Source organism: Zonotrichia leucophrys, chromosome 8, assembly GCF_028769735.1.
Source record: "Zonotrichia leucophrys gambelii isolate GWCS_2022_RI chromosome 8, RI_Zleu_2.0, whole genome shotgun sequence".
Classification (NCBI taxonomy): Eukaryota; Metazoa; Chordata; class Aves; order Passeriformes; family Passerellidae; genus Zonotrichia; species Zonotrichia leucophrys.
In genome coordinates, this window is record NC_088178.1 from 21022579 (window position 1) to 21048616 (window position 26038).

General features: G+C 50.9%; 3 protein-coding genes and 3 non-coding genes across 14 annotated transcripts in view; 5 read left to right on the top strand and 1 right to left on the bottom strand.

Annotated features, from left to right (window-relative positions):
* Window positions 1-8156, top strand: part of RNF220 (ring finger protein 220) — a 222259-nt gene extending 214103 nt beyond the window's left edge. For all 8 annotated transcript variants that reach the window (XM_064719305.1, XM_064719303.1, XM_064719302.1 and 5 more), the window contains one exon: window positions 5219-8156. In XM_064719305.1, coding sequence (XP_064575375.1) covers window positions 5219-5290 — 72 coding nt within the window. In that variant the 3' untranslated portion in view covers window positions 5291-8156. The remainder of the gene's footprint in view (window positions 1-5218) is intronic.
* Window positions 8157-12015: 3859 nt separating this feature from the next.
* On the bottom strand, window positions 12016-17327 carry TMEM53 (transmembrane protein 53). 2 transcript variants are annotated; one of them, XM_064720316.1, is made up of 3 exons: window positions 17242-17327; window positions 16663-16772; window positions 12016-14845 (listed from the first exon to the last, which is right to left on the bottom strand). In XM_064720316.1, exons 1-3 carry the CDS (start codon window positions 17297-17299, stop codon window positions 14183-14185), a joined length of 831 nt encoding a protein of 276 aa, XP_064576386.1. In that variant the 5' UTR covers window positions 17300-17327; the 3' UTR covers window positions 12016-14182. The 2 variants fall into 2 exon arrangements, with proteins under 2 accessions (XP_064576386.1, XP_064576385.1); XM_064720315.1 differs by having other exon boundaries at window positions 16663-16775.
* Window positions 17328-18246: 919 nt separating this feature from the next.
* On the top strand, window positions 18247-21873 carry ARMH1 (armadillo like helical domain containing 1). The gene is given in 5 exon segments (XM_064719164.1): window positions 18247-18378; window positions 20573-20609; window positions 20611-20946; window positions 21038-21398; window positions 21532-21873. Coding segments are annotated over 5 exon segments (1062 nt in total). The 5' UTR covers window positions 18247-18365; the 3' UTR covers window positions 21847-21873.
* Window positions 21874-22355: 482 nt separating this feature from the next.
* LOC135451377 (U5 spliceosomal RNA) lies at window positions 22356-22470 on the top strand. The gene has a single exon (XR_010441292.1). It is a non-coding gene; the product is annotated as a U5 spliceosomal RNA (small nuclear RNA).
* An 824-nt stretch (window positions 22471-23294) lies between these two features.
* Window positions 23295-23408, top strand: LOC135451378 (U5 spliceosomal RNA). The gene has a single exon (XR_010441293.1). It is a non-coding gene; the product is annotated as a U5 spliceosomal RNA (small nuclear RNA).
* Window positions 23409-23844: 436 nt separating this feature from the next.
* LOC135451388 (U5 spliceosomal RNA) lies at window positions 23845-23959 on the top strand. Its single transcript, XR_010441303.1, has one exon. It is a non-coding gene; the product is annotated as a U5 spliceosomal RNA (small nuclear RNA).
* The last annotated feature ends 2079 nt before the right edge of the window (window positions 23960-26038 follow it).

Genomic DNA, 26038 nt, shown 5'->3' on the forward strand with positions numbered 1-26038 from the left:
GAGCACTTCTGAACCTCTGCAGGGTATTGAGGACAGGGTGAAATGTGATGCTTATGTGTGTCTGTGGAACTAAGGTTTAAACATTTTCTAGGATACAATAGTACAGTGATCTGAGCATCTGACTTGATAGTGTTTAGGGCTAATGAGGATCGGATCTTAAAATGCTTAGACTTTATGAAAATAAAATTTTTTGACTTTTGGCTCTTGATGTTCAATTCCAAATTATAATTGTTCTGTTGGTAAGGGCAAGGAAGAGACTTTTAATCACTAACTCTACAAATGATTGCTGGACTCTCTAGCTTAGGTGTAATTATACTGGAGCTCAGCACATCAACAGGTTGCAAGTTCTGGGGTTGAAACATTGACCAGAGGAGACTCCATCTCTGAAGCAAAGGCTGGGGTTGCAGAAAGGGACCCTGGAGATGCCTTAAGAGAACTAAAATCATGGAGTGATTTACCTGTGAGCCCTTTTAGAAGCCCTGAAAACATGTGCAGGTTCTTCAAAGATAGGAGAGGAAATGGTGTTGCAGGAGCAAGACTTAGCCTGGGCAGCAGCAGGTGGAGTTCCTTTCCCTGAATGTTGACAATCCTCATGGTGGGTGTCCATCCTCAGCTGGTTGTTGGACTGCAGCCCAAGTCACAGAGTGGTAGGAGATGAATCTCCCTCTGTAAGAGTCTGCCCAGTCCCCATCCTTCCCCTGAGAGGGGACCTTACAGCTAATAGTGGGTGAGATTTGTAATTTCCTTCTCCTGAGGAGAGTTCTCAGGCAGAAGAGATTGTCCATCTGCTGTAGTGATCTGCTGGGGAGGTTTGGAGCCTCCATCCTTGGAAGTCTGTGAGAACAGGGTTGATGTGTGACTGTCAGCAGTAATTCAGGTTGAAGTGATCTTGTCCAGGGAATGGGTCAGCAAGTTCTTGATGTTCCTCTGAGCTGTAGTTGTGTGATTTCCCAATCCCTGGTATCCTTCTTTGCAAGGTAAATGGAGCTGGAAACTAAGTCAGGCTGTTGTTTGTTGTTGTTGTTGGTCAGTGCAAGGGCTGAAAGAGAACAGGTTTATTTGAACAAATGCAGTTTACTGAGTTTCCCCCATCACCTGTACAAGCCAGATCCAGCATTTCCCAGGTGTATTTGCTGACTTCAGGCTTGTGCCTACCTATCTTGGGCTTATTTGAAATGACAACTACAAGAACAGGAAAAAATCACTTCTAAAAAGCCTTCTTCATCACAAAATGCTTCCAGGGGATCCATCGATATATGCTATGCTTTGCAGTTGACACATTTATATCTTTGGTAATTACTACATCCTTAGCCTTGCCATTCTTTCTAGGCTCTAGTACCATGTGGGCTGGAGTGGTTTTGTACAGAACAGCACAGATACAGATACAGAGCAGCCCTTCTGGGGGATTCCTCAGTGCTTCAGCAACCTATAGAGACCTCCTGAGTCAGCAGCTGCATGGATGCTGCACTTGAGCCTTCATGATGTTCTTATCTCTCTAGTTATTAATTAGCATTATTCAGCTCTGGCCTTCAGCAGCCTGTGGGGGTGAGCTCCACCCTTTGAGGAGGTTTGGTGAAAGAAGTTGTTCTCCTGCTGGTTTAACCCCATTACCCCACAGTGGCAATGGAGGGCAGCTGTTTCTCTGGGAATCAGCATCTGCAGAGAAGAAGCTCCACACTTGTGTGGAGGCATGGGTGGGAGAGGAGGCTGATGCCTTGGTTGAGAATTGGATCTTGGCATTCAGTTCCTTTCCTGGCAAGAAGCTGGCTCTTGGTTGGGGTCCTACCTGTCATCTCTCTGCTTCGATGTTACTTTCTTTGCCCATTCTGTTTCTTTGTCTCTTTATTCTCTGTCCCTGGTAACACATTCTTGGAAATTGCCCATTTTTAGACCACGGGACAGCAGGAAGTGCCTAAATCCTTCCTTGTGAGAAGTTTCCTTGCTTTAGCCAATTTATAGCACACATCATACCATTTTTTTTAAGAGTCAATTTTAAGACAAACTAGTCCAATCCTTCCTGGCACCATGTAAGCCCTAACGACTTTTCAACATCTCAGCTCTCGTTAATGCATTTTTCAAACTACTACCCCAAGTGATTAGCCTGTATTGTGGATCAATCACTTGCCAAATTTTAATTAAGAAAGGAGGAGAAAAAATAAACTCCTTCCTGGTTCCAGCCCCGTTTCTTTGCTTTGTAACAGCCTGGAGCAAACTTCTTGCAGCAGAGTTTTATAAACCCCTCAAAACTGGGGTTTATAATGGAAAAGCTGAGGTGGCCTTTACTCCAGCACACACAGCTATAACACATCAAGGCTTTTCCATGTAGCTATGATGAAAGGAGCAGAAGGACCTGGAAAAAAAGAAAAAGAAATGGCCGACAGGTGGGACTTATTATTCCACAGCATTTTTATTTCAAGGGAAAAGTTTAGTAACCCCAGCTGGCAGGTGAGCAGTGGGGGAGCAAACGCTTTTTCATTGTGCCTGTGCCAGCATGTGTGTGTGTACAAGCTTATGTGCCTCTCCACAAGAGAGGAGAGCTTAATCACTGGTCCAGATAAATGTTATATACCTACACCGAAAAGTCAGATGTAAGGAACAAGGTTCTGAGCAACTTCAATCTAAAAAGTAAAAAATCAGGACTTAGTTCAGAATTTACCACACATGCTTACGTGTGCAGAGGAGGGCACTTTCATATAATATAAAAGAAAAATGCATCCTCAAGTTTCAAAGTATTAGGAGACCCAGAGCCCTGGGCCCAGCGTGCCACGTGCAGCCTGCGCCACATTCAGGCCAGGCTGCTGAAGGTTTCCAGGATGCCATTGTTCCCCTCAATGTACCCACACTTCAGAGCTCAAGGATGAGCTGTGCCTCCCATGTGCAGGTGAAGCAGTATCCCCCACTGCCCTAAATCAATCTGTGATCGTGCAGCTTTTGCAGAAAATAGGTCAAGCTCCATGTAGTTGGGTTCTGCTTTGTGACATGGTTGAAAACTTGTCCCTGGTTAGGGATGTGCAGCTCTCAGCCTTAAGTGGGAGAGTGAATTCCCCTAAAGCCATCAGCACGTGGTGCAGAAAACAGATCTCTGGGACAGAGATGCCAAGGTCTGGCAGGATAAATCCAGCCATCCTCCCGTTCCCTGTAGTGTGAGGGAACTGCATACCTGACCTTGCTTTGCTATGGAAGAGAGCAAAGATGCACTTGATTTCATTTCTGCCATCCCTGTGGGCTCACTGCAGAGGGCTGGTGCTTGGAGTGAGCACCTGCAGCCTTTGGTTTGATGCCTTGCTGCCCCTTGCCAGAAAGCCTGTCTCAGGAAGGAGAGCGTGGACTCAGATGTGGGACTAGTCACATCTGGAATGCTTGAAGTCCCCATGCACACTTACTTCTGCTTTTCAGGGCACACAAGAAAGCTTGAACAGGCAGCTGCCAGCGGACAACATGCTGTGAATTAATCCCTCAGCACCTCCCTGCCACTTCCTTTGGGACCCCCTCCAGCTACAGACTTGATGCCAGGAGGGCAACTAGATGCAACAGGTGCCTCCAAGGAAAAGGGGAACACATGAAACTGAGCAGAGACTCAATTGAAACAGGATATTTCGTGGCATTTGCCTCCAGATTAGTGAGCCCCTTGGGAGTGCTGCTATGTCAGCACAGTGGCAGAAGGGGCAGATGTTCAGATTCCTCTCTCATGTTTTCACCACTGCAGCAAGTTTTTACTGGGACATGCAGAGCAGAGCTTGCTGTTTCTAGTTCTGAGATCCAAAGCTGAGGCATTGAACATAAGCAAAGATAAACAGGTTCTAAACGGGTTCTGCTAAATTCCAGTGCACTCAAGTTTCCATTTCATCAGCATTTTAAGCCTTTCCTTTGAGTTACAGGTTGCACTTGCTCCTCCCAGAATCCAGCATGCCAAGTCCACTCTGTGAAGACCAGTGCATAGGGACTGCATGATGCATTACACAGGATGGGATGTCCTGAAAGGCTGAAAATCTAAACAGACACGGTGGTTGTCCCAGATAACTGGAATGATGTGCCCACAGGCATCAGCACCAATGTTAGGCATGTTATCCACACCACCAGTGGTCTGGCCTTCAGTGACAAACTGCCAGCCTGTCACTGACCCCAAGAGTGTCCCTCACCCTGAGGTGTGCCAGGCTGTTCTGGGTGTCTTTTACAGACACTTCATTCAACTCTAGCTCAACAGGACTTGGTGTGTGACTGGTTTAGATCAGGTGCAGGTGCCCATGGTCCCTACATGTGTTCTGTCCACAGCTGAGCCGCTGGCAGCAAGGGCTGTCAACTGGGAATGTCCAGAAGTGCAAAGCTCAAGGAGTGGCGGGTGTGCCAGGTCCATGACTGCAGGGAATAATGGGCAGTGGGAGCAGAGAGGGCCATCCCAGTTTCCCACGCTGCTGGTGCTGTAGTTGGGAGGCTGCCTCACAGCAGAGCCATCTTTCTGTCATTTTTCCCATCAGTTGTCTTTCACATCTGCCAATCTAATGATGACCGGCTTAGGTTGACCCCGATTCTGAGGCTTATTAACACCCTCTTGCTGTCAGGCTCAGTGATAGATGGCACATCAGCCCTTGTTTTATTTCATGTAGTGTTCCTGTCGGCCACCCATTACCCCACCCCAGTTCACATCAGTTTGCTGTTTCCAGCTCACCTTGGCAAAGAGACTCATCTCTGCAGAATCTCTGTGAGCTGGGGAGGATGGGACGGAGGGTTCCTTCATGCCAGCAGCTCTTAGGCTTTTGCAGGATGGACAAGGCAGTGTCCCATAGTGAAAGGGATGGTCCAAGCCCCCCATGAACCAGCTCAGTCATCCCTGCTGAAAGCTTCACTTGTTCCAGCTGGGTTGATTTTCTGCCTGTTCAGTGACCTGAACTCGTTCATTGAGAGCTGCAGGTGAGCAAGGGAAACAAAAAGGAGCAGATCTCCCTGGAAACCAGTGGTGACAGTGGTGCTGAGTTGGGTGATGCAGCTTGGCTCTGGGTTTCAGCCCTCTGCAGAGCTCCTGCCTGTCCATCTGCCTCATGCCAGGGACTGCAGAAGGACAAGGGGCTTGCAGGACAGGCAAGGAAGGCATTGGGACTCCCCTTTCACGCATTGGAGGCCATGGCCCTGCCTGGAGGGCCTTACTGCTCCTGCAATCCCAGGCCAAAGGCAGGGATGTCCTTCACACTCTCACACTGTGCATCTCATCTGCTGCTTGCAGGGTGCCAAGAAGCTCTGTCCTCAGTGTAACACCATCACGTCTCCCGGAGACCTTCGGCGCATCTACTTATGAAGGACCCAGCAGGAGGGCAGGACCCAGCTACTCGGCTCAGCTCATCACACCCAGGGGGAGAAGAACGACCACAACAAAAAAAAGACGTTTTAAAATTTAAAGAAAAAACAAACCAGAGACTCCAGACATGGACTCGAGGATTCAGGAGCAGTGGGGAGCCTCGGCTGCCAGGTCCCGCAGTTTGAGACCTCCTTCAGCATCTGCAGCGGGCAAAACCAAATCCTTTGTTGTGAAGCCCCCTTTTTTAAAACCAGTGTTCCCCATCACCCATTCCCTGGAGCTGGCTTGGCATTGTGGATGGCTCGTGAGCCCTCCTTTGGACTGTGTTGTTGACCACTCTGCCCCCAGGAGACTGGGGAAGGGACCCTTCACAGAAAGATGTTAAATAACCTGTAACTTGTGTTCCTTGATCAGTTTTTGTTTTTATTTGTTTTGGTTTGATTTTTTTTGTTTGGTTCTGTTTTGGTTTTTTGTGGTGTTCTAGTGATGACTAAAAGGTTTGAAGAAAAAAAAAAAAAACACACCCAGGCAGAAATGAAGCACATGTAATATAGATTATATATGTTTACAATGTTGTGTATAAATGGGATAGACTCAAACATTACATACTAATAAGTTTCCCTTTCTTTTCTTTGGGTTGTATTTTTTTTAAAGAAGAAAAAAAAATGAGCAGAGAACATTAAACCCATATTTTTCTTGGTTCAGCAAAGTTTTGGCATTAAAGTCATTAGTTTAAAAAAAGTATATATATACATATATATAATATAAATGGTTTAATGTTCTGTGGTGTATATTTCCTCATTCAGATATGAAGTTAACAGCTTTTAGTAATGGCTGTAGCATTGCCCATAACTTACAGAACTTATGGGGAGTAGAGGAGGTGGATTTTTGTCATTAGTTGTAGCTAATGGGGCTATTTATAATAGAATCGTTATCCCCGGAAAGACAGCTTTTAACTCCTCACAGGGGGCCAGGCAGGACAGGGGGAATCTGGCTCAGCCCCCTTTATCTTTCCCAGCTGGGCAAGGAGCAAATGGTGAGGAGCTGGAAGGAGGGAGTCTGTCAGAGCCCTGCCCTCTCCCCTGGCTGGGAGTGCCTGCTCGAGGGTCCGGCTGATGCCTGTGCTCCTCCAGCCACAGCCCCTTCCCCTGCCCTGCCTGGCCTTGCTTTCCTCCTCTGGGCAGCATTTCCTGCTGAGGGTGCCTGGGCTGCTCAGGGTGGTGCTGAGGCAGGGGACAGGATGGTGCTGCTGGTGGCTTTGCCCACAGACACTCAGCCATTCCCTTGTGGGGCTGCCTGGCAGAGCCAGCCCTGCCCTGCTCTCGCTTCCCCCAGCTCCCACTCTCCTGCAGCCTGTGTTTTTCCTAAGAGGTTTTGGCACTAGGGCAGGGAGCCAAGGCAGCCTTGTCTCGTCCCCACTGCCACTCCCAGGGTCCAGCAGAGACATTCTCAGCTGGACCCAGAGGTCCCCTGCAGTCCCTCATGCTTGTCCCTGTCTCCCGTATCCTCAGCCTTAACCAAAGCTGCCATCTGGCCTGGTTTTTTGTTCTTTCTTTTATTGTCAGGATCCAAGAATCAGATATTGACCCATTTCCCAAGGCCTTGGGACTTCTCCCAGCTCCACACTGTATCCCTGCCACAGCTTCCTGGGCAGTTGTGGGGTGCCAGCTCCCCACATCCAGAAGACAGGGAGTGGGAAAGTTCATCTGCCCCACTCCTTTCCAAGCAGATTCCACCTGGCAACACAACACAGCTGGGCGTTTCAAGACAGTCTGGAAAAAGCAGTGGATGAGGGGTTGGGAGTTGGGTCCCAGCGCTGCTGGGGTGTTTCTAGAGAGGGAAGGGCTGGGTAAGCAGGATGTGTGGGGAGTGTGACAGTCCCACTGCTGCTTCCCTGAACTCTTTGCAGAGAACAGCTGCAGCCTTGGCACCTCCTGACTGATTTCAGAAGTATCCCACTGCACCCAAAAAAACCTTAAATGAAATTGAAGGAGCTGTTATTTCATAAACATCTCATCAAAAGGTGACAATTCCTAACTGGGAGTTTCCCTTCTGTCCAAGCTCATATCTGTGTGTGGCTTCTGAGACCAGAGAACTGCAGCCTCCTCTGCTCTGTGCCAGCAGAGCTCCCAGGAGCCAGAGGAAGCCGGGGCACCCCAGAGGGTCTTGCCCTCACAGGGGGACTGCAGGCAGGGGCTGTCACTGCAGGGTAACCCTGCAGCAGGCAGCACAAGGCAGGGGAAGGGCAGGCATGCACAGCTCAGGCTGGATTTGCAAAGGGAGAAAACCTTGCAGGGCACGTGGCTCAGCTGGGAGTGTGCTGGTGTTAAAGCCTCAGAGATGGAGAGGCTGCAGCCAGGTGGGTTTGAGAGACAGCCAGGAAGGGCAAGAGGGTAGGAGCCCCCTACCCAGCCTTTCCTTGGAAACAGCCCAGCTCCCTCCCAGGGCCTCTCTGGCAGGTGTTGTGGACCAGCCGTGTGCTTTATGTACGTATGTGTAAAACCATATGTAACTAGTCATTGGTTCTTTGCTTTGGGGTTTATTTTTGGTAATTTTTTTTTTGTTTAAATTGTAAAGCCATCCCCTGTTTTCAAGGGGGAAGCTGCAGGGGGAAGGCTGGGGAGAGAGGCATCTCAGTTTGTAACAGGCATCTGCCACTTCCCCTCTTCTGTAATGAGTTTAAATGATTTAAAAAAAGAAAAAGTGAAATATCAGAGTTACCTATCTTTGCCCAAAGAATCCCAGTTGCACAAAGCGATATTCCGGTGTGTCAATGATTGTGTGTCAGTGTATACTATACAAAGAGGTACTTGTCACTCCCGTTTGTAAACTACATTTGACATTAATTAAACAAGTATAAATCTTCTTGGGCGCTTTCTGCTTCTCTGTGTTTCCCTTTGCAGGCGAGAGGCAGCAGAGACACCACCACACGCCGCAGCTCCTGGACGTGAGTGATGTCCCAGAGGGGAGTCCTGGTCCTGTTTGGGATGCAGGGACAGATGCAGGGGATGCTGGGACGTGCGCCAGGCCCACCACGGGTGGGTTCCCCCAACTGGTCCCCCCTAGAGCAGAAGGGCAGGGCGAAGGGCACCCCTCAGGGGACACCCCCATAATGAAGTCTCATCGGCTGCCTCGGTGGGGGCAGGAGACGCCCAGCCCCAACAGATCCATACATGGTGCATTAGGGGCCCCAGTGCAGTGTAGGGTTACCCCAGCCCAGGGACGGGGAGGCAGAGGTCGGGTTCCCCCCGGCACGCGGCTGGCGCCGACGCTTTTGGTTTACAAACATTCTGCAGATGGGTCACTGGGCTGTTCTCAAACCCCTCCTCATGGCTGTGTCCCCAGGGATGGGGTGCTGGGGGTCCCCAGGCTGGTGGGAGGAGGCAGCAAGGATGTCAGGGACCTCTTTCCATCTGCTGTGGCAAGGAGAGGGAGAAGATGGGATCCGGCCACTTTTTTGGCTGGCGAGGAACTGTGAAGTGTCTCAGCCCCTCTCCCATCCACCTCCAGCCCAAAGGTGGCCTGAGGCCAGGGCGAAGGGCAGAAACCCTCCCTCCCTCTCCACCTACCCCACAGCAGGCTGCTAATATTTTATTTAAAATATCTTTAGGAAGCGGAGGAGCGTGATGTATCGGATATATTGAGAAAATGCTAATGTGTAATAGCGTGTGTCAGGGGCCTCGTTCATCACCCCGCGCCGCCTTCTGGGGGATCCATATCTAATTAACAGTAATGAATGAGGGAGCCCACCTAATGACAGCCCGCCAGTTTGTTATGGAAATGAGGCAATCCCATTAGGCAAAACACTTAATTAAACAAACTGCTCGGAGTGTAGGCCAGTGCAAGATGGGCACAGGCCCTTTAGGGAACAAGGGGGGCCCTGGTACCCAGCCCTCCACATGCCAGCTTGGGGGCACAAGGGCTGCTGCAGCCCCCAGAGCTGGGTGCCCACAGCCAACTCCAGCAGCAGGGGCTGGGGAAGCTGAGAGGGATCCACTTGGGGGTCCCAGTGGGGAGGGGGCAGCAGGGCAGTTCACATCTCCCTCTCCTCTCTCCTTCGATGGGCTCAGAGGCAGCAGAGGCCAAACAGAGATTTCCAATCAAACGTGTGTACTTGGCTCCTGCTCTATTGACACTGAAGCAAGAAGGGCTCAAGGTTAATTCCTTATCAATACCCTATTGTCAGCTCATCCATCATTCCACGGGGGCAGGGCTGGCCAAGCTCTCCCTGCCCCAGCCCCCATAGGTTTGGGAGGGTGACCAAAGGATGCTGTGCCCACATAGCCAGTCTCTGATGGTGCTGGGGTGCACTTGCAGCCATATGAGCATGCAGAAATGAGAGGAGGGGTGAACTCAAATGGAAGGGGATGGAGGGATGCTCATGCCCCAGGCTGGGTGAAGGAGCTGTGCGGGTGTGCTGGACAAGGGGGCATTAGGAGACAGATCAGGTGGTGGCTGTGGGCCCCCATTTGTGCTGTCCTGTTTCCTAATTGCATCCTCAGCCCCCAGCCCTGTGTGCTGGGAGGTCCTGCCAGCCTTTTCAGAAGAGCAGGACTAAGCTCAGCTCCTTTCCCAGGGCTTGGGGACTACAGGGAACCCAAGGGAGCTCCAGAGTCCTGATACATGGAGCTCCCAGAAGTTGGGCCATGGTCTGCTTGATCACACTATTAGAGAGATTGATCTAAAAAACAGATAGCCTTCCCTGGGTGATTGGAGAGGGAAGTGCTATGACCTGGTGTGCTGAGGTGAGAAGGGCAGGAAAGCTATTCCTGCTGCTAGACTTTTGGTTTTAACAATCAGTTAAAGCTGAGGAATGGGATCTAGTACAAATTCAGTGGCAGGCAGCCCTAGGGAGAGATGCTGTTCTGTATTAACTCACAGTCTTCTAGTTCTTGTCATTGGAGTTAGTTCTTGTCATTGGAGTTAGTTCTTGCTGGTCTTTTCCCATGCCCCAAGAGGAGACCTTTAGCAGGAGATGCTCTCAGGCACTCAGGAGTGCTGGGCTAAGCTGTGCTGTTGGGGTCTTTGCCAGGATGTGCTCAGCTGTCTCCTGGACTAGAAATCTCTCCATGCGGGAAAGAGGGGTCCTGCTGCCATCTCGTGGAGCTGTTCCCGCCCGGCACGGGGCCTGCACAGCCGCCCTCTGCCAGCTGCTCCACGGGCAATGGAGACCAGCCTCCCTCCTGCACTTTTTGGGATACAGCACGGGCTTGGATTGCTTGGTTCCAGTTCCATCCCGTCCACTCCCACTTCTCCATCAATGGCAGAGCTCCACGCATATGCCTGCAGCATCCCAACATGCATGAAAATGGGACCTCAACCCGCACACCTTTAAAACACCTTTATGAGGTGTGGGCACAGGTCAGTCTCCACCCAGGAGCCTAATCTGAATTACCCACGCTGCAAGATGTTGCCCCAGCTCCAAACCTGAGCCCTGGCTGGCTGGATCCTGCCCCTGGCTTGCCCAGTTCCCCACCACAGCCTCCCCCAGTGCCACAGGGAGCTCTGGCTGCTCAGACACCCTCCCAGCCCTGTCAGGAGCAGCTGAGCGCCCTCCAACCCAGCCACACGGGCCAGCCTGACCACAAAGTGCCTTTTTTTGTTTTTCAAAACCACCCTGTAACATCACCACTGCCTGAGGAGAGAGGGCAGCAGAGGGGAGCAAGCCAGGAGTCAGTTGCCTCACAGGAAACACTCAAATAGATTTTGTTACTGAGGGAAAGTTAATTTTGCTTTACCACAACTGTGGTAGCCAGCTGTGAGCATCCTCCTCTCCCAGCACTGCTGGTGTTCCACCCACACCATTTCACAGTCTGCACATGAGGGCTGGACTGCAGGAAAACAAGCTCTGGACCACATCCCACTGCCTACCCTCGAGGCAAGCCCAGGGATGCTGCATTTTTTCCTCCCAATGAACAGATCTGCAGTGCCCCTCCTCCCCATAGCTCATCTCAGAGATTTACCTGGATTTGCCAAGATACCACAACCTTTGGGCTTTCAGTGTTCAGGCTGAAGCTCTTTAGGAACACCGGCTGCGCCAAACCGTGACAGTTTAGCAAGGATTAAGGGTCTGAGGCTGGGTTTTTGTAAATCCAGTAGTGCTTGGATCAGTTCTCAGCCATGTGCCTTCAGGCTCCAAGTTATTAACCTTCTGTTTCAAATAAGCCCCAGGAATAGGGAGGGCAGGAAGGTGGGGGCACACGCAGTACAGGAAAGCAGAGGCCAGCATATCACACAGTGCTCACAGTCGGAATTAAAACTTGCTGGGATTCAGAAAACAAAACCCACTCAGAAGAGTGGTACTGTAAATCACTGGCTTGGCCAAGATCACCCCGCTCTCAGAGAGCTGTGTACACAAATCAGCTCCCAATTTCAAGTCACTTTTGCAGCAGTGGAAAGGCCTGTGAGCACCCTCCTGTTGGCAAAGCTCAGGACACCTCTGACTGCAGAGCTGCAGCAGGCAGCACCCGCTCCCTGCCTGCTCCTTGGAAAGTGGGGAAGCAGGGCTGAGCTGGGGAAGTGGCAACACCGTGCTGGGGAGGTGAAAGGGAGGAAGGAAGGTGCAGCTGACACGTGAGGCTTTTCCCAGAGCAAGCCTCACCGTCCTGTCAGGCAGTGCAGAGGGTGTAGCTCCAGCTCCTGCCAGCCATGTTCTGTAACAGCCCAAGCCCTTAAACAGGAGAAGTTCAACATCCAAAGCAATAAACAGGAGCAGCAGATTCCCAGGAACAATTGTATTAACGCAGAGGCATATATTATGGAGTGTTTAACTGATCTGTAAATACTGAACCTGTAGAAACCAGCATGTGGGTAAGTGCTGGTTAAATAACTTTTATCCCCTCTGTTCCCCAGGAGTGTTCACAGTGCCACAAACAGGCTGGATGCTGACAAGCCCCAGCCCAGATCTCTGAAAAGGCAGATGAACACACCACAGCTCAGGAGTTACAGCACTGACAGCACAAACCAGGGCCTGCTTTAAAAAGCTGGGAGATCTTTGATGGCCCTTCTGGAGACAGGGAACCGTGCCTGGATTTTACAGGTGCAAACCCTAGAAATGAGAATTCCTGCATGAAAAGGGGAAGGCTGAAGGCTCTTACCACAGAGTAGCCCTCACACCCCACTGTCACAGTGGGAGCTGGAACTGGGATCACACCTACAGAAGACTGGGTCCCCAGCAACAAGCTCCTGTGCCTGGAGACAGTTTTCACTTTTAAAAAATAAAAGACAAACCAGGTCATCAGGCCGTTTTCAGTTAATTCTCACTTATCCCACATACAGCCCAACCCTCCCTCAGGGGTTTATTCTGTGACAAATGAGCATTGTCACAACAGTCTGCCCTGAACCAGCTGTGTGGTCACCACTGCCACTCACCCTGTGCTTTCACTTCTGTGAGGTGTTACAGTTCTTGTGCTAAACTTCCAAATTATTTTAGTGCTTCCCAAGGACCTCCCCCTCTGCATTTCAGTCCAGAACAGCAGGAGTTTTGTAATTGTGGATGACAGCACCCCAAAGGTGGGCAGGAGCAGCACAGCCACCTCCTGGCAGAACCTTTGCAAAACTCCTCCTGCTGTTTACGTGCCCGCCTCCCTAGGGCAGTTCCTTGTTCAAGCAGGCCCATGTTACAGCCCTCCAGAGCTTCCTCCTGGCAATTTAAAGTTGGCTAAACTTGTTCACCATGTTATTAATTAGCTTATTACACTGTGACATAGCATAAACATATCAGCAGGCTCTTCAGGGTCTTTATCCCCATTTCTCCCCCAAATAAACAATAAAACCTAAATCCAAACATCAAGTACAGTGCAATGAGCTACTTTTTCACTAGGTGGAAGGAATTAATTTCTTGTACACGTTGCATGGACTGCAAAGACTGATCATCTGAAGAGAGCATTATGGACAAAACCATCATATTTCATGGTCATTTGTAGGCTGGAGATGATTTAAGAAATACCCAGTATAAAGCATAGGTCCAAGGGACAGTTCCATCTTCTTCTGCAGTTCCACCTCTCTGTTTCTGGGGTCTGGCACAGCTGTAATCCAAAACTTTTCCCTGAATATCCAGATGCAAAATATAGGCTGCTTAAAGACATACAATTAACAAATAAGTAGCTCTCCAAGAAAGCAAAACTACTCAGTAGAACACACAAAAGACTGGAAGGAAGAAAAACAACACACTAGACAAATTCAAAAATGTTAGCTTAAACCTTGAAGAACACAAAAGTTATCAGAAACATTTAAGCTCCCACCAAGGATCAGAGAGCTTTGACTGTTTTATCTCAGCAATTTAATGGAACCAGATGACAGTCTGGTCATACTGCCCTGCACACACCTTCTCCTGGTCCTACACTTGGTTTCAGGGCCTGATCTCCAGCAAGGAGAGTACAAGAGCTGAGATGCAGTTAGAAGAGCAGAAAGTCCTGCAGACTTTGCTCTGTTTGCTCATTGCAGGATAAAAGAAATGGCAGAGAGAAAAAAAAAACCAACAAAACAACAAAGACATGGAAAAGTTGTATTGTAAAATTAATACAAGCAACAGAACATGCACCTTGGACATCAGGGACAAGGAGACAACACGGAGAGCAGAGAACAAGAAGAGACAGGAAGAAACAAATAATACTCAGTGTGAGATTCCGGTCTGTGACACCTTGGTAGAGCACATCAACATGAACCATGACAGGATTTCACCTTCACGACTTTAAATTAATCCATATCTCCTTTCTGCTCTAACGTGGCTGGTCCAAAGGCCAGGCTGGAGGCTTTCAGACTTGTAGACAGAAGGGGAAAAAAAAAAAAAACAAACCAAACCAAACAAGGAGCCTCTACTTTCCTCATTTCAAAGACACAAAAGCAAAGGAGCTGAGCAAGGAGAGGCAAACACTGCAGGTGATGAGAGCACTAGGGAGGCGAGCCCCGGGCACAGTCAGCCAGGAAGGCGGTGCAGAGGCTGCGGTAGTAGGCGGGGTACACCCGCATGTGGCTGACGTGCGGCGAGTCTGAGAAGTCCACGGCTTTCACAGGAACCCCGAGCTGCTCCCGGGCACTGGCCATGAACTCAATGTCGCTGGCCTTGATGATGAGGTCGGCTTTGGAGTAGAGGTAGAGCTCGGGCCAGCGCGAGGGCGCCTTCAGCAGGGCGTCGTAGTGGCTCTCGTGGAGGGAGCGCGTCAGGGGGTACAGCAGGACCCGCAGCACAACGGCCGTGGTGGCAAAAGTGAACAGCAGGAGATACCTGAGCAGCACGTTCATGGAGGCCAGCACAGTTGCCAGGGCACGAAGGGCTCCTCGCAAGTTTCTTCTGCCAGGGGCGCTGTCGAAAATGGTGCCGGCCACCCTGAGGCTCTGGAAGGGCGTGTGGGTGTGGAGCGCCTCGAGGATGTAACGGTACAGCATGACACCTCCATTGCTGAAAACGTGGAAAAGAACCGGTCTGCTCTCAACTCTGTGGTCAAAGAGCAGCTCCAGGAGTTGTCTGGCTGGGGTCTGCAGGGATCTGATGCCAAAGGTCTCGGAGAAGAATACCATCCTCCATGGAGCTGTGTAACGGATGACCGTGCAGCCCTGAGAACAGAAAGAGACCCCACATACATTTAGGCTGTGATGCAAATTACAGAGAGTAGGCAAGCAGCAGTACAGAGAACATGAAAATTTGGGACAGGTTTCCAACAGAAACCACAGGGCCAGAAGAAAGTCTTTAGTGTCAGCTGCAAGGCACTGACATGAATATAGATTACATTAATCATCATGGCACACAGTATTATGAAAAGGCCTTGCAGTGGCAGAGGCCTGACTTTGGTCATGTCTGAGATCCTTTCAAATCTTATGCTAACTGGTACAACCCCCAGGGACACTGCCACCCATTTTTATGGGTGTTAATCCTCACCCAGGAGAAGAAAACCATCTCCCTGATTCACAGATCTTCAGCATCAGCTGTTTTGGTAAGATGAGCCTGCTCTGGTACACTTCCAGCTCATCACACTGAAGCAAATATAAGAAGAAAGAGGAAATCCTCCTCTCCTTGGGTGCACTTGTTTGCAGCTGTCTCTAAGACTCACCACCAACAAACACCAACATGATTTTTGTAGACCTTCCTGAAACACTCCAGCTGTGCAAAGAGCAAGCTCTGGCTCAAGGACTCAGAACTCCTGAGCAACTGCCTTACATTTAGGTATAGATTTGGGAACAGGATCTTGGAAGAGTTTCAAAATAGAGCAGATGGAACTACATTTATAAATGCTTTGGACCTTTTCCATCACCTGAGCTCACTGACACATCACATCACATTACACACTAACAAGGACAAAGCAAAGTCACCAAAACAACCCCCCCAGAGCTCCCTAAACAGTGAGCGAGTTAGAAGAGGACACCAAGTTCTCAAATCAAAGCCTTCTCTACAATCTTGCCATGGTTACAGCCACTTCCTCTTAGTGAGCTAAGAAAACCCATCCTTTCCCATTTCTATATTCTTTCTGAGAGAAAAGTGTTTTCCAAGAAGCTGTCATGCTGCCCTGTAACGTGCTCCTCATCCGCTCAGCAGATCTTAAAGCCACTTAACAACTAATTCTTCACTAGATCAAGCCAATTAATGACTCCTGCACTGGATTACACATTAACAATAGACTTGTTAATGTACAAACTTTACCACCTATAGTTGGAACAGATTTGGGTATATACAATATTCCCTGCTGGCCAAGAAAAAAAATTCTAATGTTTCACTGGGTCCCCATGCTACAAGCTGGCATCATTCCAGTAAAATACAGTGTTAGAAAGGAAAATATCATAACCTAGGGAACTGGCAGTAGGACAGATCTCTCTAGTTCAAACACAAGGAATTCCTAGTGAGCAGCTATGACTATCACAGGATGCCTGTTTCACAGACAGGATAAAATTAATTTGGCTTACAACATTTAGATGAATCATTTTCACAGGAAGGAAGAGCCAAAGGCATGACAGATGCCAATGTGTTCTGTCAGTTCCCACCCCAGCCTCACCACGTCTGTGCTGTGGCCTAACAGCAAGCAGCAAACACAGAATCTTTCCCTGCATGTTTACCTGTTTGGAAACTTAACACAGTTCACGTGATTCCTGAATAATCTCACAACTTTAAATGCCTTAAGATACTTCAGTGAGTCACACAGCAGCTGAAAGTTTCTCCAGGGAAGTATTTCTGCCTTGGCTGCACACACAAAGGTGACATCAGCAACTGTTAGATAACATTGCCCGGGCTGTGAGAGACAAGGAGCTTTCAATGACAGCAGAACTCTCACTCAGTCCCCATGAGCAAGACAAGAGAGGCTTCAGAGAGGCTTTACCAACACACAAAAATAAGGCAGTTTCACAGTATGACAGTGTCATGGAGACACAGACAGGCCACTCACCTTCTGGCTGTAGACTGCGCTGTATTTGGCCAGGTATTTGTCCTGGCAGCCGGCCCAGCCCAGGAGGATGACCACGGGCTGGCCCTCGGCAGGCCCTCTGTCTGCGCTGCCTTCTGCAACAGACCACAAGCGTTACAGCAGCTGCCCTCCAGCTGCCCGAGCACAGCTCACAGCAGCTCGCCTGGTTACTACAGTTTAAAGGCAATAGTGAAGCAAGCATGAGCCTGGCTGCTCGCTCAGTTCCGAGCATGGCCTCACGCCGGTTTCACTCCGTGGGCGAACTGCACAGCCCAGCCTCAGCCCCTGCAGCTCTCACCGCTCTGCAGTGCCGCAAAGCCAGCACCGAGCTGCTCCCTGCAGGGGCCACACCGCTCCTCCCAACTCCCGGAGAGACAGCGGCGGCTGCTGCCGCTGCGAGGGAACAGGGAAGGGTCCTGCCCTGTGCTCCAGGCACTGCCAGACACCTGCCGGAGCACCAATGCCCCACGGCTCCTCCTCCCACGCCCAAGCGCGCTCGCCTCTCCTCCGCCCGCCCCGTCCCCGCTGTCACGGTGTCCCCGGTCCCGCTCGCCCCCGCACCGCGGGCCTGTCCCGGCTGCAGCTCCACCACGGCGTCCCTCAGCCCGCGGGTGCCCATGGCCGCGCACCGGCGCCGCTTCCGCCCCCCCCGGAAGCCCCGCCCACCTCCCTCCCCGCAGCCAATGGGCAGGGAAAGCACCCACCCCACCTCATCATTTGCCCCGCCCCCTACCCGCCTCACACTTCCTTAGCAACGCGCCCTTAGCATCGGCTCAGCGCCCCGCCCGCTAGCCACCCATTGGGCAGGGGGAGAAAGTCTGGCAGCGATTGGTTCAGCCTCTTGTCAGTCATTTTGCGGGGTAACCGCCCCCTCGGGGCAGGGGCGCGGGGCTGAGGCGGGCGGGGGCCGCAGGGCCGGGCTGAGGGGGACGCAGGGCCTGGAGCGGGTATGGCAGCCAGGGGGGCCGAGGGATATGGCGGGCATGAGGGTGAGAGGGGTTGTTAGCCCTGCTCTGGGTGTTTGGGTCAGGAGGGGCTGTGGGATGGTGGATTCCCTGGGGCAGGGAATGCTGAGGTTGCAGTGGATCAGATGTGGGTGGATGCAGGGGGCAGTGCAGGCCCGGCTGGGATGAGGCAGGGCTGGGTTTGGGGCTGTGGGGCCGCAGGCAGGACATGCGGGTCAGAGAGGGCCCGGCAGAACTGTGGCTAGGGGCTGGGGGTGTTGGGGTACACTGAGGAAGGTGCACTGTGCATGGAGGACTTGAGGTGTGCCAGGAAAGGGGGAAGCCTGCCAGGGAAACAGGCCCTAAGTTCTGCCTGAGGCTGGGCACAACCTTGATGTTGTAAGATGCAAAGGTAACACCAAATCACTGCCACTCTGTCCTTCCATGAGTCCAAGGCCATCATTCCCTGGCACCTCACACTCAGTGTGAGGCTGAAGCAGCACCAGTGTGCCTTTTGATCTCAATCTGATGATTAAGCAGGACTCTGGATGTAAAGAACTGCTGAATTGCCAGAGACAGTTCCTAAATCACTGTTTTTTTTCTTGGCAGGAATAAAGCCCTGCCCTGACCCAGCCTTGTTTTGATTATTAGGTCCAGTGGACTGGGTGGCCGCCCAGCACTGTTGACAGCAGAGTATGAAGCCAACAACCAGGAGTTACATGTTGATGCTAGCACTGACAAATGATTCAGGCAAGTCATTTAACTTCCCTGTGTCTGCACGTTCCCATGTGTAAACTGTTCATAATAAAAACATTAATGTACATTTTCAGGGTACTTTGGAATGTTGGCTTAAATACTCCTTTGTCAGCAAATGATGTTATTACAGCAGCCAGAGACAGACAGCACTGTATCCTCTGAAGCCATGTCATCATTGTTTCAAAGTTTTTTTTTTCTTTCCATTGATTCATAGGCAAGCCCGTTGTATCACTAAAATCCTCACGTCCAGAGGCTGGTGCAAGTATTTCTGAGTAGTGTGAGGGGGTTACTGCAGCATTACACCACCAGCATCTTAAACATGAATACAGAAACCTTAATTTACAATCAATTTTGGGATGTTTCAGACTGTAAAGTTCTTTTAACTAGATCTCTGTTGAGGACAGAGGAGCACTTTATGGGACTGTAAATTTCATGCAAACAGTCTCTGTGAAATACAGATTCCCCCTACACACGAGCTGTTCTCTCAATATCAATCATATGCCTTGCAAGTAATGTTTCACAAATATTCTGTAAATCACAGGAAAATGCTTGCAATAATGTGAAATATGACTTTCACTTGACTGTTTCAGCAGAGGCCCCTAACAGGCCATTCTCCTGTCAGCACTAACATTTGTTATGGCTAATAACATTTTCAATCACAACTATTTTGGGAAAATGGATTTATTTTAAACCTGCTTCTCTGCAAAGGAGGTCCTGAAAACGCCCTGCCAAGGACACAGATGCCTTACAGAACACAGACCATTAATTCCGAAATGAAATTCCATCTCATCCTAATCCTCAAGCACTGTTTCTCAGCCAGCTTTTTGGAGACTTTACTTGTTTGTTTTTAGGCATTGAGATACATGTTCACATCTCAGTGGTTGTTTTCAGTCTGGTTCAGGTAAGAGGAGTATAAAGTTACTTTTGAGAGCAGGTGTCTTGGGGATGTTTTGGAACTGATTTGAATTTTTTATCCAGATACCAGGAGAAAGGGCTTAAGCACTTTGTAAATGGGAAACTGGTAATCTTGATGATTTGTATTACATTGAAAGAAACTTCTTATTCTGAAACACAAAGATTTATGTTATTTGAACTCTTTTTCTCAATAAACCACACTTAAATAAAACCTAAAATGGTGCTTTTGTTAGGTAGGAAGCCCAAGAAGTGCATTAGACAAGGTGTGAATTCCTTTCTTGTCCTTAGGCATGTTGATACAGCTTGGTGGAGGACAAGGCACCTGTGTTAATGGCACTGTTTGTGACCTTATCCCTCAGAGCCTGGTGCTGAACTGTGAGGCTCCTTGAGACTGGTCAGTGTCCTCCAGCCAGAATCATGCACAGCTGTGGGATTGCCACACAAATGGAAGCTCAGTCTCTGGTATTCCATCTCCCTTACTAAGAGCACCTTCACATTTATCAAACTGCACTAAAGGGTATCATACTGAGCCAAAAAGTGTGCCAAGGACACTTGGAAAAATGTAGATTTGTTTAACACCTGTGTGAAGAAACAGAAGGAATTGCAGACAAGGGATGTTTCTGGAACTTCTGTCTTCTTGCTTATAGCTCTTATAATTTTAGCTTTTCTTAGATTGTTTAAAAATAAATAGGGAAAAAAGGGAGCAAATGTCTGGCATGCTGAAGGGTGCCAGAGCACTTTCCCAGTGCCAAGGCCAGGCACATGTTCCTGGGGTGGATGTCCACATGGCTGTCGCTCCAGCAGGTGAGGGCTGTGCTGCTGTGCTAACAGGCATTTACAGCCCCCTTGACCCTGTCACTCCCCATAAATCCATACCTATTTCTGCTCTCATTTCACTCTATTTATTCCCTGGCAGGTCAGATATGAGACGCAGTGTTCATATCATGAGGCTAGTGAGAAACAGGGCTGGGGTAATGGGTAACATCAAAATTACTTTATTAGCAGAGCAGAGAAAAGAACTGTGGTGAAACCACCTGCCCAGGAAAATAATCTCAAGTCTGTCACAGATTCATTGTGCAGCTTCAGACATACCAGGAACTCTCCTTTTGCTAGTTTTCCTGTCTATGAAATGAGTATAAGAGAAATGAGATTAAATAGTTACCAACTGATTTCATATTATTTGACAGAGATTTAAAATGCGGTTCTAGTGATAATTCATTTGTACAGTCTTTCTTCACAGACCTTTTTACACTTCTTTCTCATTTTTCTCTAGGCAGAAGAGATCATGGCATCTGTCAAAGAGCAGGAAGCCATTAGCCATCATGGTTTTCCTGCAGGAATGGGATAGTGCCCACAAAGTTGCTCAAACAACTGTTGCATCCTCAACAGCTTCATTAAAACAAGGCAGGACCAGAGCTGGAACTGGAGTTCCCAGAGAGCCAGATTGTTTTCTGGCCCACCTAACAGTGTGGCTCAGGATGCTGCATCTGTTTCCTTGGACAGCTGGATGTGTGTGTGGTAGTGAGATGGAGAGGATGGCAAGGTCTCTACTCAAAAGTTGTTTAAAGAATAAGCTTTTGTACAGAGACATCCACATCCACATCCAGCCACATTCTGCAGGCTTAAAAAACACCCTGGTTATCAAAAGATGGTACTGAAGAGACAGAAGAGAAAGCCATGTAACCCATCTCTCAGGGACCTAGAATCAGTGTTTTTCTCACATTTGGATGAGTGTGCTGCCTCTGCCTGCCTGCAAGAGGATGCTCCATGCTTTTGTGCAGAGACAGTATCCAGTTCAGACCTCTACCCACTGCAGTGAGATGGGAGGTGATGGCTCCCAGGACATGGCATGCTGGCAGAGGAAGATGGGCTCCAAGGCAAGTGACATTTCTGGCCTTGTTCCCCTTATTCTTGCAGCCTTGCAGCCACACATACCTTACTGAATTTCTGGAGATCAGAGGTGTCTTGATTCCTCTGGAAATACTGAGGCTGAACCACCTGAAAGAAGAGGACAAAAGAGGGTTTATAAAGCTGCTGTTGCTCACTGGAGACACTGGCCGGGAGTATGAGGAGCTCATTTGTGAAAGCTGTGGCACACAGCATGTGCATTTGTGCTTTGTCTTCATCCAGGCAAGGATATTCTCCCTGGCCTCTGGGGCTGCTTGCTGCACTGAGCCATTCCCTTCCCTCTGCCTGCTGATGGCATCTCTTTCTCAGCACAAGGGTGCAAGCCCAGACCAAGTTCTTAAATGCCTCCAACACAGCAGAAGGTCAAAAAGATGCACAGGTTCTGCTGGACTCTTTGGGCCACAGCAACCCCAAGTACCAGAGCCAAGATTCGCAAGGGCTCGGAGCTGTGCTGTTGTGTACCGCCCCCCAAGCCCAGCACGGGGCTCAGGCAGGTGAGGAGTGGGCCTTGCTGGGGGCTACGGGGAGTGTTACCACCTGTGTCCATCCCTGCTCAGGCAGGAGCTGTGCCTGTCTCCTTGGCATTCTGGCTGCACTGGGTAGCCCTACTGCCTGGAAGAGAACAGTCTGGAGAACTGTGTGAAGACTGTCCCAGTCACTCTGCCCTTTCCCCCCCAGGATAGGATGGGAGGTGTGCCCGGTCTGTTCATGGAGCCCGTGCTGGGTGTGCTCTGCTCAGTACACCCGGAGCTCCAGTACAAAGGTAAGAGCTGCCTACCCACCCTGGGCGCTGTGGGGTAGCCTGGCAAGCGTGCTGGGGGCAAAGGGCGGGCACGGGCGGTCGCCGTCGTGCGTCCCCGGGGCCCCGATCCAGCCTGGCTGCGACCGACACGGGGCTGGGCGGGGCGGGGCGCCTTATTACTATTCGGGATAATTTGCATACCCAGGGTGCACCGCGCGGGGGTGCCGCACACACGGTACCGTTCGGGCCGCCGCTCCCCGGTACCGCTGCTCCGGTGCCAGGCTGAGCTCTGAGCGCTGCCGGGAGAACGGGACGAGGCAGCAGAGGGCCGAATCTGGGAGCAATCGGTGTCGCTGTATCTTAGGAGGGACAGCCGGGAATGGGTACCTGCCGACGGCGCCGCTATCGGCATACTCTGGTTTCTCTTCAGATCGTATAAATCTTTCGCCTTTTACTAAAGATTTCCGTGGAGAGGAACAGGCACGAGTGTCGAGAAATTTTTTGAGGCTCCATTTCGGTGGAGCTATCTCTGTTCTGGTTAAAGATAGAGTAAACTACAGTTGTTTATAAAGCTGCGGGGTTTCGGGCCTGACGCGCAATATGCTCTGGTTCCTCTCTCGGCAGCACGGACCCTCCATCCGCACCGCCCCTATCCCCGCCCGGTTGGCCGCCTCACTGCCCGTGTCGGGTCAGAAGATGGCCGTGACGGAGCGGGGATCGGGAACCCCTCCTCCTGGCCCGGGCGGTGCAGCGGAGCAGCTGCGTGTCCGCGGTTCGGCCTCCGAGAGAAGCGAGAGCCGGGCACCTGCCCGGCAGTCCCGGGCACTCCAGCCCTCCCAGAAGAACAAGGGTGGTGTTGGCGCCCGCTCGGAGCTCAGCACCTTGCGTGGGACCCCTACCGCAAGCTCCCCACTCTGTCTAGCTCTGATCCGTGGCGGCGGCGTATGGTGGCTTTTCCCGGAGCCGACTTTTTGCGTCTGCGCGGCTTCTCCTTGCCGTGGCGACGATGCGGCCAGACCCGAGCGCCGCGGGGTCCTTATCCGCTCCCGGCTCGCTTTGTCCCCAGCTGCCCCTCTTCGCTACGCCCCGCCCCGGCAGCAGGGCAGGAAGCACCGGGCTTGGTGTGATCAGCATCCCCGGGCTGCAGGGCGGGCGGCACCGGGCCGGCCCCGCCGAGCGCCGCCGCTCCGGGCTCGGGCCAGCCGGGCTGTGGTACCGGCCGGGGGCTGGTGCCCAGCTGGGTGAGGCTCCGGAAGGAGAGGGAAGTAGGGAAAGGAACTGAGTGAAGGTCGCCGTGTCTTGTGGGGCGGCAGCGGGGAGTGGGCATATGTGCGGGGTGCAGCATGGCTGTTCTCCGGTTTCTCTTCAGATCGTATCAATCTTTCCCCTTTTACTAAAGATTTCAGTGGAGAGAAACGCGTACGAGTCTTACGAAAATTTTTGTGGCTCCATTACAGTGGAGCTAACCATTTACGGTTAAAGAAAGAGCAAATGCTGAGCGTTCATTGGGGTGGGTTGTTGGTAATTAATTGCGGCAATGGGGAATATCAGCAATCCCTAGCGGTTCGGACCGTGGGGATAATGACGTGCTGCGGCACCGATGTCAGCAACACCGACCCGCCCCGCCCCTCCGCGCCGCCGGCTCCTCCCGCTCCTTCCGGCCGGCCCGTTCCGGGGCTGATTTGCATGCCCAGCGTGCCCAGGGTGCTCCGCGGCCCCGCCGCTCTCCGGGGCTGCGGCCGCTGTCCCCCCCCGGGCTCTGGGGGCCGCTCGGCGTGTGCGGCCCGCGGGGCCGAGACGGGCGGGGATGCGGGGCCGGGACCCCCGGGCGGGCTGGCCTCGCCCTCACCTATGGGGGGTGCAACAGACGGGGGCAATGTCGGAGATGGGTGTACGGGCATACTCTGGTTTCTCTTCAGATCGTATAAATCTTTCGCCTTTTACTAAAGATTTCCGTGGAGAGGAACAGGCACGAGTGTCGAGAAATTTTTTGAGGCTCCATTTCGGTGGAGCTACATTTATTTCGGTTAATAATAGAATTAATAATTGTACAATTGAACTGTGACCGCCCGGATTGGCTAGCGGGGCTGATGCTCCGGGTCCATCATCCCTGGACTGGCAAGAGAGGTGCAGGGGCTGTCCTCTGCGGCGAGGGGTGCAGCAGCAAGGGCTGCTCCGGTCCAGGATGGGGTTGCTTGCAGCACTAATGCCACCCTGCAGGCCTCCAGAGATGTGCTGAGGGCTGCTGCTGAGGATGGTGAACAGTTCCAGCTCAGCAGTGCAGGCCACAGTAGCCCAGACTGCCTGAGCTGCAGCCTGTGCATTGATCATTTATATGTAGCCACAGTGTTTCCTGAAAAATTACATGTGCTCCATCCTCCTTTCATGCCAGCAGAGTAACTCCACCTCTAACATCTTAGACATGTTTCAAAGCATCATTCTCTCCTTCGTAATGGTCCACATACACACACAGCCACACTGGCTGAGAGAGTATGTTTAACAGGCAGCTGCCACAAAAGTCATTGGGTGGGACACTGGAGCAGAATCCACAGGTCCATAAAAAGAACCTTAGAGAAATGGCATCCCAAGAACTGGGATATGTTCCTCCCAGGAAAGATTCACCCATTCACCTCTGGCACTCCTCCCTGCTGAGTGTCCCAGCTCTGTCAAGTCTCCAGCCCTAAGTTGATTGGAAATGGGTGTTTGGGAATGAGACAGAGTAGTTGCCTGCAGGTAGAAGTGCTCATACCCTCCCTGCTCCTGCCACTGGAACTGGCTTGAAATTTTCTTTACAAGGAGATGTGAAATCTGACTGGCCTTGTGTATTGTCACCCTTGGTGGCTGGGCCTGGAAGCAATGTATGTCCTGCACAGGGCTGAAGGGTGCTCATGGCCACTGGATCCTCCACACAGCTGGGAGCCACAGCCAGCAATGCAACACCCTTTTATAACATCAGCCACCCACTGGAAAACCTAGTGCCTATCATTGACTGCATAGTCCTCCATGAAATTCAGCTATTTGCACTAAAATTGCTTTATTCAGTGTGAATTTCCTGCAGTGTCCACAAGATAGTGCTGTTAGAACACCTTTTCTGCAAAAGCAAATGGCAGAAAATGCTTAGCAGGCAGGGAGGCAAACCTGAGGAGTTTTCCAGTGACATCCTCTCAGAAGTAAGGGTGGTGATATTTGAGTCTTGGGGGTTTTATGGTGACAGAAGAAGCTTGCCAGACTTTAATGTATACCAGGAAGTTCCCACTGATCATTAAGCAGTTGGTTCTCAGCAAGGCCCAGTTTTAAATGATTGTCAAACCATGTACAGCTGAACATTTCTTGTTTATTTTGGGACTGGTGTCTGTTGGTACTACTAGGGCAGGACAGGAACACAGCATTTTCCATTGGGATTGCACCAAGAGGCACAGACTCAGGCCCTTGGGTGGCTCTTCCCCCATCCAGGGTAGGAGCTGCTGGCCTGCAGATCAGGTCTCTAACTCCAAAGGCAGATACAGGGAAAATAAACAATGTTAGGGCACAGAGGGAAGGAAGTGGGCAACACCTTGTTCCTTGCACAGGGAAAGGCTGGGTAATCCAAGAGTACTAACACCTGAAGTGGAACAGGATTGTCTTGCTTTAGTATGGCATAACAGCCCTTCTACTCTGGCTGTGCCATCTTAGTCTGATGCAGGCAGAACCTAGGTCCAAGTCACCTTTCACAGTTCAGAAACCCTCAGAGCACTCAGCCCCACTCTGCTCCCAGAACCTAAACTATTGAGCACAAAATGCCCAAGCAGTGGAGGAGGATCATACCTGGGTTGAAGCATCCCTTCTTTAAGTCCTTGTGACTAATGTTTGCTCACATCCTTCAAAAATCCATAACGCTTCTGCTATCTTTTCCAAGCCAGCCCTGAAACACTGCCCACAATTGATCCAGTCCAGGCTGAATCCAGGTCTCCAATATAGCTGGCATCTCCAGACACACAGCAAGGATGCAGTCCACAGCTGGCAGCTGCAGAGCTGGGGGTGGCCTTGTCACTTAAATTACATCCTTGACTTTCAGAGGGAGAAGGTAGCTCCAAGAAAAGAGGGAGTAATGGTA